Source organism: Phalacrocorax carbo, chromosome Z, assembly GCF_963921805.1.
Source record: "Phalacrocorax carbo chromosome Z, bPhaCar2.1, whole genome shotgun sequence".
NCBI classification, from domain to species: domain Eukaryota; kingdom Metazoa; phylum Chordata; class Aves; order Suliformes; family Phalacrocoracidae; genus Phalacrocorax; species Phalacrocorax carbo.
Genome location: NC_087548.1, coordinates 10,098,671 through 10,114,805, shown reverse-complemented (window position 1 = coordinate 10,114,805; position 16,135 = coordinate 10,098,671). Strand labels below are relative to the sequence as shown.

The 16,135-nt window shown below is 38.9% G+C and overlaps 1 protein-coding gene across 8 annotated transcripts in view; it reads right to left on the bottom strand.

The window, feature by feature from the left end:
• The window catches only part of CELF4 (CUGBP Elav-like family member 4), a 720,771-nt gene that overhangs the window by 616,313 nt on the left and 88,323 nt on the right, over positions 1-16,135 (bottom strand). For all 8 annotated transcript variants that reach the window (XM_064438557.1, XM_064438561.1, XM_064438558.1 and 5 more), the window contains exon 2: positions 10,536-10,618. In XM_064438557.1, coding sequence (XP_064294627.1) covers positions 10,536-10,618 — 83 coding nt within the window. The remainder of the gene's footprint in view (positions 1-10,535; positions 10,619-16,135) is intronic.

Here is a 16,135-nt window from a genome sequence, read left to right as displayed (position 1 = left end):
CCCCAAGATGCTAACACCAAGAAAGACAGGCATTGGTAATGAGGGGATCTGATTGCAATGCTATCCAGAAAGTCAGCAACAATGCCAGATCTGGAGAATAACTTGAGTTGTCAGTCAGAGTTTCAGTGCTGGAAAGCAAAGAGGCACTCAGAGAAAGCTGGATTCCCCAAAGTGAATGAGTTCAACAACACAACCCTGGCCCAGAAAAAAAAAAAAAGAAGAATGACCTTCCAGCTCCCCTGGCTGTATCTGTAAAGTGCAAGCACAGCTGAAGGGAGGCAGCTTTACAGGGCATCTAAAGAAAGACGATAAGATTCTCATTTGAGCTGCACTGATGTAAAGAGCTTAAACTCTGCAAGAGTCAATGGAGTTACTCTGAATTTACACCCATCAGACAAGAGTACAGAATGAGAGCCCCCCTCACTGGGAAGCATATTTCGTAGCTGCACAATGAACATCACATTAGATTATCCAAACTGAAATAATTGTAAATACCCAATTTATCTGGACCCATTTGTGCTGTCTGCTTAATTGTTGCACTTCACTCAACAAGGACAATGAAATTAGTTTGGACAGGCTCACTTTAGAGGCATTACCACTGTGCTATGGCAGCTAGGGTTCAGAGTGCTGATTGAAAAGATTTAAGGTTTAATAGAATAAAAATAAAAGAGAAACACAGCAATATAGATAAATTTGGGACCTCCACTTGGACATGAGACACTGAAGGGTTTCACATCTGTATTTTACTCTTTGCAGTGTATCCAGTTATAGAACCTGTACTATAGTTTCCAAAAAACATACAGAGCCCACAGATATATGCATTTTCTCAGGATCCCCTCAGCAGCAACCTGCTTGTTGGATGCTAGCAACATGTTGTGCCCAGTTTCCCCAGGAGTGTCTTAGCCTCTCCCCTTCCCAGGTGAAAAAGTGTGTAGAAAAAACTAATGAGCTGGGAGCAGCAGGCTGCTACCACCAAAACAGCTAGCCTGCAAGACTTGCTCCCTGGCACACACCCCACCTCTCCTCCCCTGAGCAGAATAAGCACGGGCACAGAAATCAATCCCTGGTCACTCCCCAGTTGCTCTAAGGAAGAACAGGCAAGAGAACAACTCACAAACAACACTTTCCTGGCTGCCTTGTTTCTCTTGGGTAACATGAATATACACTGAAAAGCTCACATACCCTAAGCCTCATAATTTCAAGAAACATTAGATTTACAACAAGGTAACTCTGCTATCTATGTACATGTAGCATCACAAAACATGAAAAGGATCAGTAACCTAATCCCTCCCTTTGTTTGGAAAAAATATGTGATCTCCCAGGCCGTAGTTTGGAAGCACGTTGTTCCTCCTTAGCAGCTGTAATCTCAAATCATTTCTCCAGGCAGGCAATATGTGAACTCAGGGTAATGTTTCCAGCAAATCTACAGAGGAGATAAGAGGTGGCAGAGTGAGATGGGACAGAGGAGAAAAGGAGAAAACGGTGTTCGGCCAGACATGAGGCACTAGTATGACTTTATTGAGAAAGGACACCACAAAGTAATGCAAAAGGCAGAAGCAATGGCTCAGGTGTTTACCAAGGAAGATCTTGACAGTAAGTCAGCCTTAAATAAAAAGACCCAGAGAATCCGATTCCAGATTTACCACCCTGGAAGCAACATGCTATTCCATTGATCAAAGCTATAAATGAAATCAGAAGCTCATGCCAGCATATCTTATAAGTACATATTTACCATGCAAAGTCACTATAGTAGCTTAGAAATGACTGAGCCATTCACAGAACAAGAGAAAAATATATCCAGTCCATCTGTTTGAAGGAGCAACCTGAGCTTGGAATGGATTAGATATAGCCGGACAAGACCTGCTCTGCCAAAACCTACCTACAAAGCCAGTGATCAAAACAGTCATTTTTTGCAACATGCCAAAGAAATCTATGCACTAGAATGTGGCAGAGGTTTTGAGGATTGTAGTTTACCCTACCTAACGGGAAAGGAAAGGAACAACTTCATTCTAGCACCATAGTATTCATCTGGTGCTGAAAATGTATGCATATTAAGGTCAAAATATGGCACAGAACTCAAAGAAATTTGAAGATACATGTTTATTAAAGGAATCGTGTTTTTAAAAGCTGGTTTATTTTTTTAAAGGGGTGAAGTGGTGGGAAAGGGAGGGGAGAAACAGTATGGGGAACAAGATATAAGAAGTTCCCATTAAAGAGAAAAATGGGAAATGCACATTTCTTCTTTGAAAAATAGGTTAGGCTTAATTTTGTCCTTGTACTTACAGAAACTAATCAGAGAGATTTGACATTGCTGGGAACCTGCCAAGTGCAGCAACTCGTACATGCAGTGCCACTTTAAGTCTCTCACTGCAGCTACTGAACAGAGCAAAGTCACTTCTGATATCTACTTGCCTGAGCTGATAGTGCAATCTCATGGTCAGTCATTCCCCACCACTTTCTCCCTGCCAAAGTAAGAGCGCAGCAGAAGTGAAGCACAGAAGCTAAATAGGTTACATCATGTCAAGTCCTATCAAAAGTTATCAGTAAGTGGAGAGATGGGACTGTTTTTGCCACTCCCAAAAGCATTTCAGCTCAGCTAGTTCTTTAAAAGGTGTTCTTAACTTCAAGCAGAGCTTTAGGTTTAATGCACAAATTATACTCTTATACTATTTAATACAGAATACATAGCTCTTTTAAAAGACCTGCAGTCAGTGGCTGGATTTCACATGGTAAGGCTTGCAGTCTGTCTACACTGCAACTGAACAACTACATCTGTTTTCAACATGCGTAGATGTTCCTAACCTACATAGCGTACGTAGCGCTCACAGAAATAATGCTTCAGGGAAGATTCAAGTCCTTATTGTATAATCACCCCCCAGGAATTACAGTCATGGAATGTAATTACTCCACAGCATTCAAGTCTGGTTTTGTGTTTTCATTGCCATTATACATGCTATTTAAATGAAACCAAACGAAGACACACCCCTCTGGGTTTCAATGATAATAATTTCAGTGGCAGACATATATTCTCGATCCATCACTCCTGTGTATGGTCTTCAACCTTCATTCTTCAAAAAAATATTACTTTTATCTCACTGAGCATCTGAAGGATTTAAAGACATGTATACACTTCATGAAGAAACAAAAGGCAGACAGCTTACAGCAACATAAGCTACGAGTAATACAGCTGCCACATATAAACCTATAGTATAGGTGGGCATATTGCCACAGGTGGAAGTCCAAATCACATAATTATACAGCATCTTCCTTTAAGTGCTTTCTTGAAAGCTTACATTGACTTGCATTACAGGTCATAATCATCACATGCTTCTCCATTACTATGCAGTACAAATGCGAGAAGTGGGTGTTTACGGAAAGGTTAGTCTATGAACAATGGCCCCTGGACTAGGTAATGTCACGCAATATCATCCATATGACTGAACAGATGAAAAGTAAATTGTGTGTTGAAGGGTGCTTGTTCTTTCCTATCTGTCTGTGACTGAGAACATGGATGAGAAGTGGAAGTTTACTGCTTGCAAGTTATTCCTGGGCATATCCCATCTTCACTTGAATCAGTATGGTGATGCACCTGGAAACCCCAGTGTTTAGGGTTCCTTAGTATGTCATGGCTATCAGTGTTGAAACACCAATTCGCCAATCATCTTTAATTCCTATAGTTTGGAGCTTGGATCTCTCTCTAGTAAAAAGTCAATGGGAGCTACTGAATGGCCCAGCAGGTGTCAGGGATGCTCAGCATTTTGTGGGATCAGACATTTGGATGCAAAGATTCTTGGTGGAAATATGTTTCCTCATTTAGAGCTATGGTACTGTTCACAATGACTTCATTTCAACAGTGACAAATATAGCTGAGTCTGCTTTTTCCTATGCCATATAAATCCCTTGACCTCAATCAGATCACTGCTGATCACACTTGTGTAAATGAAGTCAGAATCAAACCCATGGCATTCACAAATGTAGGCCAGAGTAAGCATTACTCACAGACAAGAGACAACCCTTCAGAGGAAGGAAAAAAGATCATTTTCATGCAAATATCCTTAATAATAAGGAACAAGAGATAGAAATAAGTGTATGAATGAAATGCAATCAAGAGCTACTCCGAGATCAGATTTGCTTCTAACTTCATGATGCTGCATCAGCTGCTCTTAAAGTAGCTAAAGCCCAAAATTTGACCTACCTGAAACTTGTTATATATAATTTTTCATCAGGGATCTGTGAGCTAACTCAATCCCTAGGCTTGGCTTTGAAGGTAGCTGAAGGTGCTCAGCGACTTGCAGGATCTGAAAAGATTTGATTGCTGTGTTCCATGAAAATGACAAGTTGTTTTTTTTTTTTTTTGAGATCCAGGTTTGCCCTCAAATCGTTACACATTATCTATTTATTTATGCATAAACAGTGGCATTATGGTTTGGAGAATAGGGGCCCTTTGATGGGAGGTAAGTTTGACTAGCCTATGGGAGTTTACTGCTATGCATATAAATGAGGCCATACATACAAATATGCAGAACAGACAAGTGAAAATATACAGCATCTCTTTAAAATGAAATACTTTGATTGCTCCAATCACAAGAAGTTGTAAAACTACCCTGAAGAATTAACAGCCTCAGTACATGCTAACTACATCCATCATAAATTCGTCTTTAGTTTCTGTTATCATATCACTGTCTCTTGGGACCCCCAGTCCTGTCATCGTTTGCCCTTTATAATTTATTCAGCTTGTACTTGCCTGAATCCTTTCTACTTATCATTCATCTTTACAGTTGTACATAAAATTAGATTGATCCTCCTATGGCAGAGACGTCAGAGAGGAAAGTTGTCATTGAATAACACATAAAGCAAATGAAGGTCCAGCAAAATCTTTTGTTGAATAACTTGGAAATGGTCCTCTGAGAGCCAAAAGGTGTCAAATTACTAAGACAAGACAATGTTACCTTTATAATTTATTTTTGCACACCGTTTTTTAATTGCCATAAAATCTCAAACACAACTAAGAAACCTTGTTCCCATTTTGCATATCAAGCTAAGCTTGGTGAGCCACCACAAATGTGATGAATACACAACTCTCAGCTGAAATAACAACATGCACCCAACACACTGGTCTGTCAGAATGCTTGCATCCTTTTCCTCCAAAGCTCTTTGGACTGGTTAGCAGAGAGAGAATTTACTTTGTATTCTAGAGGCTGCTGTATAGGGATACAGAAGCCAATCTTTAACTAGTGAAATGGAACTTTAATGTTTACCAAGCAGATAGGACCCAGGTGTTTCATCTCATCTGGTGAACAGAACAGTACTGTCAAACTATAGGGGTCTTTAGCAAACAGAAAGTGCATATGGTATCCTTGCCCTCTCTTGTCCCATCCTTTCCCCAAAGCAAGATCCAAAAGTCATTTACTGGCTGGTCAGTCAGAAGGGGGAAACAAGGGGTAAAAAATAATAATAATAAAGTCTTTTTAACCATGGCATTGACTCCCAAAGATTTTAAAGCACTGGTGAATTTCTACAGGAATGGCTTTTGCAAGTCTTTTACCTCAAATCTGTTTTTATTCCTTTTCATCTTCATTTTTAACTTCAAAAAACAGACATGTTTCTCCCAAGGGAACAATTAAATGTGTTTTCTTTCAAAATCTAAAGGGCATGGTGAGCAGCCTGTATGTTCAGCAGGCTACTTTAATCAATGGAACCCATCCAGCCTGCCACTGCTGACCAAATTGCAATTTACATTGGTAGCGAAAACTTTTGAAATGGGAAGGTGTGGGAATATAACATCATTTTTGGCATAACACAGTGTGCAGGGTGATATGCGGTTTAATGGTTTTCTAAGAAGCTTTTGGGAAAAGCTTTGAAATATTAAAAAAAACCCGAAAGACAATAAGACTGTACAATTACAGCAAGGTCTGCTTGAAGAGTGAAATCTTTGCTATATGCACAGAACTTCTGAAGTCCACATGGAACTTATGTCCCATCTAAGCCTCATTACAAAGATTCAAGAAGGGGTAGATTTTGGAAGACACCCTCTCCTCTCCCCTCTGTGCTTAGGTGTCTTTCCTCTCCTATACATAAGAATTTGAGCCAGATAAGAACAATAACATTGAAAAACTTCTAAACTCTTTTTAAACTAAACACATCTTTGGTTTCATTAGAGAGGTTTTGGGTTTTTTTTTTGTTTGTTTAAAACTGGGTTTAATGAGTTTTATGAACTTACCTGCATTCTAAAGTTGAAGGTACATATTTTTGCATATGATGATTAAAGCAGAATGCATTTTTTTGTAGATGGCAGAAGAGACAAAAGATATCAGAACAGTTAGGAAGAAAACTAGTTATGTTACGGACTGAGAAATTTAGCATACCAGTAGCACCACTCTCCCTTTCAAGAGAAATAGATACAGTAAGAAAACCAAGTCTATTTCCCAGCCTGAATAAGGCCCACAGATTGCTGAGGTTAACAGCTTCTTAGCTACTTAATTTTGTAGTTATTCTTTGCAAGTCTTACAGGGAGGTTTTAACATTATGCAAAGAGGCAGTGCCTCCAACCAAGTGTACACGGACTATTCACTTCCATTGCCTGAGACAGCCACAAAGAACTAGAGGAAAAAAATGCCACTGTGCTTATCATATATGAGCTCAGTTTATTTGTGCTATAAATAAAAGTAGATCTTGATAGCATAATTACATTTCTCAGCATTATCCTCTGCCATTCGCTTCAGAAAGAAAAAAGAAAGGGGAGAAAAGTTGGCTTCACTATAATTTGTAATCAAAATGACTACACTTAAAACATAATTTTATTTCTCTGATTTCATTTCCTGTGGAGCTTTGTGGGGCAAATAGATAATATTATACTAAATCTGCAGGCAGATAATTCTCACATCCCTGCACTGTCATTGTCTAGATCAGTTGCTCCCCCCACCCCCCACCCTCTGCCCATGGTTTCCCCAAGACCATGGGCTGTGTTTTTGATATTGCATTTTATCATTGAGAGATAGCATCCAAAATCCCAAGGGTGAGCCAACTTTTACTTTCTTTACTCTCTCTGTCCTGCTCCCCAGTCCCCCAAATTATCCTTCCTTGCCTAATTTGCTTTACAGAATGTTGGGGGAAAGATGAAAAAAAAAAAAAAGGTTTACCACTATGAAGGATTAGCGCAGATTATGGTGAACAGTGTTAATTATAGGTGGGGAAAGAGAATAGTGCATCTCTCCAATCTGTTCTTGATTTCCCCCGTGTCTGTCTGGCTGGTAATAAGCCTCCTTTAATCTGGCAGCCCCCTCGGTGAAATCAGCACCACGGACAGCAATATTGATTGCTGCTGAGAAACCATCACAGCTGCTCAACCAAATTACCTTTGATATGTGACCTTTAATGTAATTACTGCAACATCAAAGCATTTCTATAAATTATTAAAGAACTAATATACTTCATCATCCAGCTACTCTATTATATGTAAAATAAACAATCACGAGTAAACGCTAGAATTTGAATTGTCCGACACTCGCAAAGTGCTCTTTACATACACACCCTACAATGTTAACCTTCCCTTTTAGCCAAGACAATTTAAAACTGTCCAAAACAGCCTAATTCATTTAGATGAAGAGGATTTAACTAATAATTTTATGTTTTACATTCTATCCTCTTTGCTTCAAAATATCTATCATGATTCCTCCCCGCCCAAAAACAAAGTGCTGTAAAGACTTTATTAATCAACACATACCTGCGTGGAAGTCTTTTGATTATTCCACAAGATGACTTTATGTCCCACATATAACATAGAAATATGTGAAACATATTTCTGTCATCTTACAAAGCACATCCAGAAAGTAATTACTGTAAAATATGTGCATGTAGCCACTCCACTAAAAACAAAGTGATACATAGCTAAGAGGCAAGGCATCTGAATGTGGACAGAAACTCCTCATGTCTCATCATTTCCATACATTAGCATTCATGTGCATATTATTAAAAATGACTCATTTCTGTGTTTTATAATACAAAGAACACAAACTGTAATATTGCAAGAGCAAGTAAATACATGGTTTACTGGGGGCTAGGAAAGAAGAGTCTTAATTCAACAGCTCACTGTAGTACTATTCTCTTTTTTCCTATACCAGGCCTGTTAATTATTTTTGATACCTCAGTAGTGCTGTTTGTGTCACAGATAGTAGAGGGTCAAGAGAAGGTGTTATATATGTGTCATTTATGAACTCATGTGAGTGAGGACTTAGACCCCTGACCTTACAAGTGCTTTTTATTTTATGGTGATGAACTATGCTTGATATTGTTGGTGCATGTTATCAAGAACAGTCAGGTAAGTCATAAATAATTCTCTGCTACTCACATAGGAACCGTAAAATGGTATCCAGGCATGATAATTTATCAAGAGACAAGGCTGGTTTCCTTAAATAAACTACAGTGACATCATTCAGAAGATGAGTTCAGAAACTTGGCAGAAAGCTATATGTAGATGGTTTGCTGGTGGAAAGTAAACCTTTATCCTGAGACAAACAGAACTGGAAATTAAAGGGATGGGAGAAGTCAGTGCTCAAAGCTCTCAAAAACCTTGTTGCTATTTTAGACAGAGGATTCACCATTCCCAATTTGATCAGATCCTGATGTGTCACCTCAAGGTGTAAAACAAAACAAAAAAGCTCTCTGAAGTCAGAGTGGTTAGTATGGGGTATATGTGATAGAAATTATATAAACCAAGGAAGAAATGTTTTGCCTGTAATATAGAATCAGTCAGTATAACCTCTGAAGGAAGTCTTGATCCTAATGCAAAAGCTGGTTGAATTTTCCCGCGGTCCAATATAACACTTTTAACTTAAAGGTTTTGTGATTCAAAATCTCTAAAATGCAGACTGAGATCCAGAATTGTAGATATATAAAGAAGTAATTAAAAAAAAATCCTAAATCATCACTTGCCCTCCTTCCCCAACTCTGAGCTCTCAGTCTTACTGACCTACTGTCTTCTTGAAGATGTTCCCATCAGATAACTTCAGGATGAGATTTTAACCTCACAGAGAAGATACGAGTTTCATATGAAAGTGAGTGGTCTTACTCCTAATGAGGGGAGCAAACAGCCTCAGCAAAAACAATTAGAATTTCAGTTAGTATCTTTTAAATACACAACACACTATTCATGACAAGTGTATCTCTAGTTTTGGTAAATACATATTTTATTTCAAACATATTTCAGAAAATTTTAGGTAAAAGGTTACCTGAAACATTCCTATTAAAAATATTTTCATTTTCTGTACATCCAGTTCTATCATTCAGAAAAGAGAGAAGTAAAAAGAAAACATCACCTGTTTGGGGGGTGGGGAAGGAAAAATAAAAAAGAAAAACCTAAAACCAAACGAGGCTTAAGTTACTTTCAATCTGTGGCTAATGAGTTTCTAGAAAAAAATAATTCAGAGGGAGTTGTCAGCTGACAGAAATGTATTTTTAGGGAATGAAGTATGTGTATATTTACATAAGGTATGGCCTTTAAAGCAAAGATAGATGTAGATGAACCAGTGCGTAGGCATCTCCATACTGGCAAGGTGTCATAGAGATAGGTAAATAGACCCAGGATGGTGGAAACAAGCAGAGTAGAATCAACACTTTCTGCAGCAACATAGAGCAACTGATGCATCTTAGGTTTTGTAGAAAGGCAGGTTATAGGTACACAAGACTCAGTCATTCAACACCAACTAATAAAGGCAGACCATTGAATCAATTTCCTCTCATTTTAAATGCAACCTGGACCCTTCAGGATTCCACTCTTAATTACCTGATCACTGACTTTTGTGTCATGAAACCGGTCCTAGTCTAGCCACAGGAGTACTGCCCTCAGCTGTTTCTAATCCATGTACCCTGGCTGAATCTAGATAGTCTCTCTCTCTCCCCCTCCTCCCAGTTACCGTTAAACTGGAAGCCGATCCCAGCAGGGCAGGTCTTCCCCACATAATGCTGAGTCTATTTTTAGTTTTGCTTGTGTTGTCTGAACCTTAGATCTTGCTCATGTGAATAATTTTCCTCATTATCTTGTGTTCGTCTCTCCTCTCTCTCTTTTCTCCTTGTCTCACCGCCTTTCCAATCTGCTACAGCTGCTTGAATACTAAAGTAACTGAGTCAAACCACTTTGTCATCAGGAATGTATTTTCATTCTGTGATAACTCAATAATGTGATCTGTTTCTTGATTTCTTGCTGCCACACCTTGCTTCAGAGGAGAAAAATAGTAAGAGGTAGCACCTGATGAGCACTTCTAATATTTCACTGTAGTGGTCAGAATCCTAAAGCCTTTCCTTAGCTGAGTAAGGCTGGTAGAGTCCAGCCTACAACCAGTTACTTACTGTTTTTCTAACTCCTGATAAGTGCATGGAAACCATTTGGATGGGTTGTTGGTATCCTGATTTTATTAGCACAATGCAAATAGTGAATCATCCAAGCAACCGGAGACATTTCACTTCCAAACCCAAGAAGAGAGCTCCATATGTAACTTATTTTCAATTTACAGGAAAAAAAATTATCAGCTTGGACTCACCCCTGGCAGTGTCTTCTGTTCATGCAGTGCACTCTGGGCCTTTAGAGCAGACTCCCTTTCGCAGTATGTTAGGAAGGCACAGCCTGTAAGCAAAAGGCAAAACCTCAGTAAGAACAACGCTTCAGAGGGGATCTGTTTAAAATTGAGTCGTAGAGCATACCACTTTCCCATTATCACCCCATTCCCAGTAAATCAATCATAAAAATCTCTCCTCAGTAGGTCAGTCGTAAAGAGCCAAGAAGTCAAGCGATCTTCGCTTCCTCTGAGCCCTAATGAAACGTGAACAACAGGTGGCTATGGGTGCTTATTTTCGCTTGAATACATGCTTAAGTGTCAGATACAGAGGGTTCTACAGTATTAGGGATCTCAAAGGATCCACACGGTGGCAAGGTGGAGCATGAGATCCCACTACTGCTCCAGAAGCAACACTGGGAACAAGACCCTTACTGCCATATCATGCTGAAGGCCTCATGCCCTTCTTTTGTACCAAGCACTTCAAGTAAAGGACGTACAAGGACTGAGGACTTCCTGCTGCAGAAGACTGTGCCTATTGCTTAGCCTGACTTGCATCCATAGGTGGTCTCCCTGTTTGCATCACACCAGAAAGCCACCACCCTGCACTTGCTGCTGCAAGGCTCATTGGCTTCCAGCCATGCATACAAAGACAATCACAGCAAAGTGCAGTCAATCCAAAACATCCATGTTGCTTTACAGATCATTAGAACTTCAGAGATTCTCCAATGGATCATGTCTTTGATTCTTCCAAAAAGTTGTCTTATCAGCGACAAAGGCTAAAACCGTGTCATGGTAGGGCAGAGGAAAAACCCTGCTCTGCCTTCTCTTCCCACCTCCATGCTCACCTTCTGGTAAAATTGGTGTAATGGCTTACACCAGCTATGTGTGTGTCTGATGTGATCAGATTATTCCTTCTTACTGCAGTATACTGAAAACCTGCCAGTTCCTGCAGCAAAAGAAGTGCTTGTTATGCAGAGGACATTTTTTTCTGAAGTTACTACAGAATGTCTGCAACCTCACCAGCTCCTTGAAATGGAAGTTCCATACCTTTCAAGGTTCCAGCAGAATGTCCATCAAACTGTGGACATCCTCCAAGTACAGAAAGATTGTCAAAGAAACAAAAGTGTCCCATAACCTTATTTTGACCCACCCACCTTCTCCCCATGCCTATAAAAAGGTATGAAACATGTGAATAAACAGTAGACTCTTTCAGCTCTGATCACTGCTGTGATCTTTTTGTCCATACAAGATTCACTGTTTTATCCAAATTGTTTCCTTTGACAGTGTTATTGAAGGTATATGCGGTTGTTCTTTTCTTCTTTACAATGGTTTTAATAGATTAGCTTGCACAAGAGGCCACGGAGATTTTTTTAAAATGTAAATATATAGAGAGATTTTCCTAAAGATTGCTTTGTGGAAATCACCCTAATCCTCTTACATGAAACTACAGGCTAGATGAATTTTGCAATTTGGCATAGAAAAAATCCTTAATTTTTGCCGTATTTCTTACCTTATATTGCTTTCTGAAGGTCTTGTTCCTTTCAGTTTATTCAAGACAATCACATTTATTATGTCTCAATAACTGTGACTCAGAAGTTGACAATGAAGGAAGGAGATGGAACAACAGAAAAAGTTTGCATACTCTAATTGGAATTATTTGGGTTTGTTCCCCTCTAACTTTAAATGGATAAGTTTTCAGTTAGCCTGCATCTACCAGAGAAGAGGAAGAAACTGTGGCAGAGGGTTTATAGCTAGTACAAGTAATGGATTGAAAAGGATCCTTAAAAGTCACCCATAGCTTGATAATCAAATGGGAAACTATGCTTAAATTTAATTTCAGTGCTAAATCACTGGCTGAGAGCTCTCTGTTGACTAGACACAATAAGAAAGTGTCCCTTTAGTAACAGACATGAAGCAGCTGATACAGTCTAATTAGGCACATCATAGTGCACTGTTATAGAGATAAACTATGCAGTGTAAAGCTCCCATAATGATAGCTATATTTTTCTCCTCATTGTGATGGCCATGACGGCAGTTCAGAGTAACAATGTCCTGCAACTCCTGCCATATCATGACTGTAATTCAGACTGAGTAGACAGAAGACTGCTCCTCTCTGAAGGAGCAAAGTTGCCTTCCAAGATGCAGATAAAATATGTGTTGGGACAAGTTTTCATGAGGGAGAAACCTCCATTAAGTCCTTTCCAAACATGATAGGGAAAGTGGTAGAAGTACCAAACTCCCAGAAACAGTACTTAGTAGAATGCATCCAAACCTCACTGATTTCCCAAAGAAGGTGTTAAGGATAGAATGACTTTGAAATGGAAAAGAAATGTTTTGTGGAGGTATTTCTTTTTCCATTGCTCCTTAAAAATATGTCAGGCACATGAATTACACTCTATTCCACTCTTGTTGTGCAAAAAGTAATTTATTTAGGAAATATAATACCTCATTTACTTTAAGTAAATCCTGACTGCATAGGGACAGTAAGAAGTTCCATCCCAGCAATAGCCAGCTGGAATAAAGTAAAGCTTAATGTTTGTAACAGGCCTCAAAGCTGAACTTGAAAAGGCCACTTCATGGGGTCTTTTGTCTTCCCTTTACTTATCACAAGATTGCTCTATAAGGCACAAATCCAGCATCAGCCATCAGTTACAGCAGTATTTTTCAAAAACATTAACATGTGGCTTGTGATAAACCAAAACATATCTATTATTCCATCCTCCACTGATTTCCATATTTCAACTTCTTGTGAGTTAAGACAAAGGGAATAAGACTTCTTCCCCCTTCCGCTGCCTGCCCCTTAGAAACATCAGAGTACTGGATCTGTCCTTTGTATTGTAATGTTTAATGGCATTGCAACTGTAGCACGTCTTTCATGTGTTACTTTTCCTAGGCTACCTCTTTCAACTTGCATTCATATGACCCAGCCAAATGACTCCTGGAGAACGTTGCTTAAAGAACAGAGCACTGAACACTCAGGTTAACACTACAGGATACAACACCCTAAATAACTGAGTCTTGAAATAATGTCATATGAAGTGGCTATATTTGGTTTTACAGAGAAAATTACACTGGTCAAAAAAAGTTATTTTTTTCATTTTGACTTCCCAGGTAGGAAACTATTTCAGAACAAATAATTTTCCCCTCTGAAACCTTTAATTCTGTAGAGAACCACTTATTTCAATGTAAAAACCCCAAAACATTTTAGTAGTAAACTCTTAAGGGGCTCAACTTAACAGCCTACTTGCCATCAGCTGTTTGGCCTGGATGCAAATTTGACTTCTGGGTGAAAGACTTCATATTCCACTAAAAATCATTTGCACCATCTAGTCCCCTGGAACAGCCTATGTTTAACAGTATAATGAATATTTCTGAACAGATCTCTTAAGGAAAGATAGAGTGAAGGCTATGCATTATTTCTGTCATCGACTTGTATGGGTGATAATGACTAAGTATAGTGCTTGAGAATTATATCTGAATTTGAACAAAAAAAATTTAATTGACTAATTATTGATAATGAAGGACTTGCTTATAGCTGTTCCTAATTTCAATTCCATTTCTCTCAAACATGCCAAGTTTTCCAGACATATGTCAATCAGCTAGAAGACAGTGTGTTTGGATTGTGTCTTTCCAGCTGTTCATTTGCTACCAGTGGACAACTCTTTGGGCTAGCACATAAACATCTGGAAACTCCCAGCTGGCAATTAACTCTCAACCTATTGAACTGCAGTCTCTTGGAAACATGAGGACATATGAAGTGGTCTCCTGGGAAACGAGGTTGTTAAAAAGAAGGGGGAAACAAAAACAAGAGTTTGAATGAAAAAAAAATTAGTCTAAAAGCTCTGTTTTAATTTTACCTCCAGGGAATTCAATAATGTAAATAATTGCATGGAATACAGATGGATAATGATCGCATTTACAACAACTTCCAGCCGTAAGTCTCCTCAAGATTTTGCACAAGCCTGGGAGGTGAAACAGTCAGAGGACACATTCTGAGCTGAACAGAATAATTATGGAAACCAAGAATTGTGTCACCTCACCAGTAGTCAGTTCATCCTGGGACAAATGAAAACACAGTCTTTTCGCTTGACTTCTTAGTGATTATGTCTTCATCAAATCAATTTACTCCCAGCCACTTTAAACTAGATAAGTAGTTCTGACCAGCTATAAAGCACCGGTCACCTAACTCATATTTAGCTATTTAAAATTAGTTATCTTATGGTCTACCATCAATGACAAGACATCCATTTGACCTAGCATACAGGAGAGGAATAAAACTCTGGAGAGGCCTATCCTCTACACCGGCTGTAAGAACCATGCACAACGATCTCAGGGGCAGGCTTTTAGCTTCCAGGTTGCACATTCACACTGTCAGATTCCACCTGCTACCTCTAACCTCCCAGTTACCTCAAGTATATGTATTATTTCTACCTTAATTAATACTTGTTATATATGGTGGGAGATGAAGATGATGGATACTCTAATTAAAGGCTTTTGCCCCTTTGTTGTTTTACTCTGGCAGAAAGCCACAGGTATCCTGGCACAGTTTCTCCTCTTTGCTCATTGTTTAGATCAAAACACAAGCACTTAGTGACTTATGACCCTTTCTTTGCGTGATGTGTTTTGGTGACATCTTATGATTTTATAATACATAACCTCACACAAAGCATGCCGTTAGCTTTTCCATACATCTAGATCCAGAGGCATTGTCTAAGACCTAGACTATAATAATGATAATTTCCATGTATTTTCTGTCTGTCCAACAAAGGCATTAAAAGGTCTGGTCTAAATCTAGTGAAAAAATACTTACTTCAACAGGCTTTGGGGAAGGGGCCCTTATTCTTTCTGCGCCTATGTTTACTCTTTGGCATTATGAGGGAAAATTAAAAAGTTTGTTAGGTGTTTTAAGACTCTTGGATGAAAGTCAAGAGCTACAGCAGACTCTAAGTTCAGGGGTCTAAATCCAGTCAAGGGGAGAGCTTGCATGTAACTCAGCAGAACTATGCAATTATACAAACATAAAATTAGGTTCATGATTTGACCCATAATCTGTTGCCTCTCTTGGAAGAATCCTTGGCTCAGATACTGACCTCAGTTAAATTGGTGATAATCCAGAACAGTTAGGATAACCCTAGGTTTTGAGAAGGCTGTCTTGAGTGGTCTAAACCAGTTTTTGATTCACAAACACTTGTGACTGTAGAGTAAGCACTCAACCAGTTATCACAGCTCAGTTGACAGGTGATAACTTCTGAAATTACAGCCCTTCTGATACCTGTAAGTGTAACTAAAATCAGGATCATTGCCAAAGAAAAGATAAAACTATCACAAGGCTATCAGGTTTTTGTTGTTTTTTTCCTCTTTGAGTCAATTAGCTTCACACCAGTAGTTACAATAATATTCATTGACTTTAACAGTGAGGTTTCCTAAACTGGCCTTCCTATGTTGTTTTAGGTTAGACTCCTGTATAGCGCATGAATTGGTGAACAAGACACTCTTCTGTTAACTGTTATGCAAGAAAGAACAAAGAAATCAATACGTAGGGTCCATTACTTAGAGTAGACACCTATGAGCAGAGTAGAAAAGTA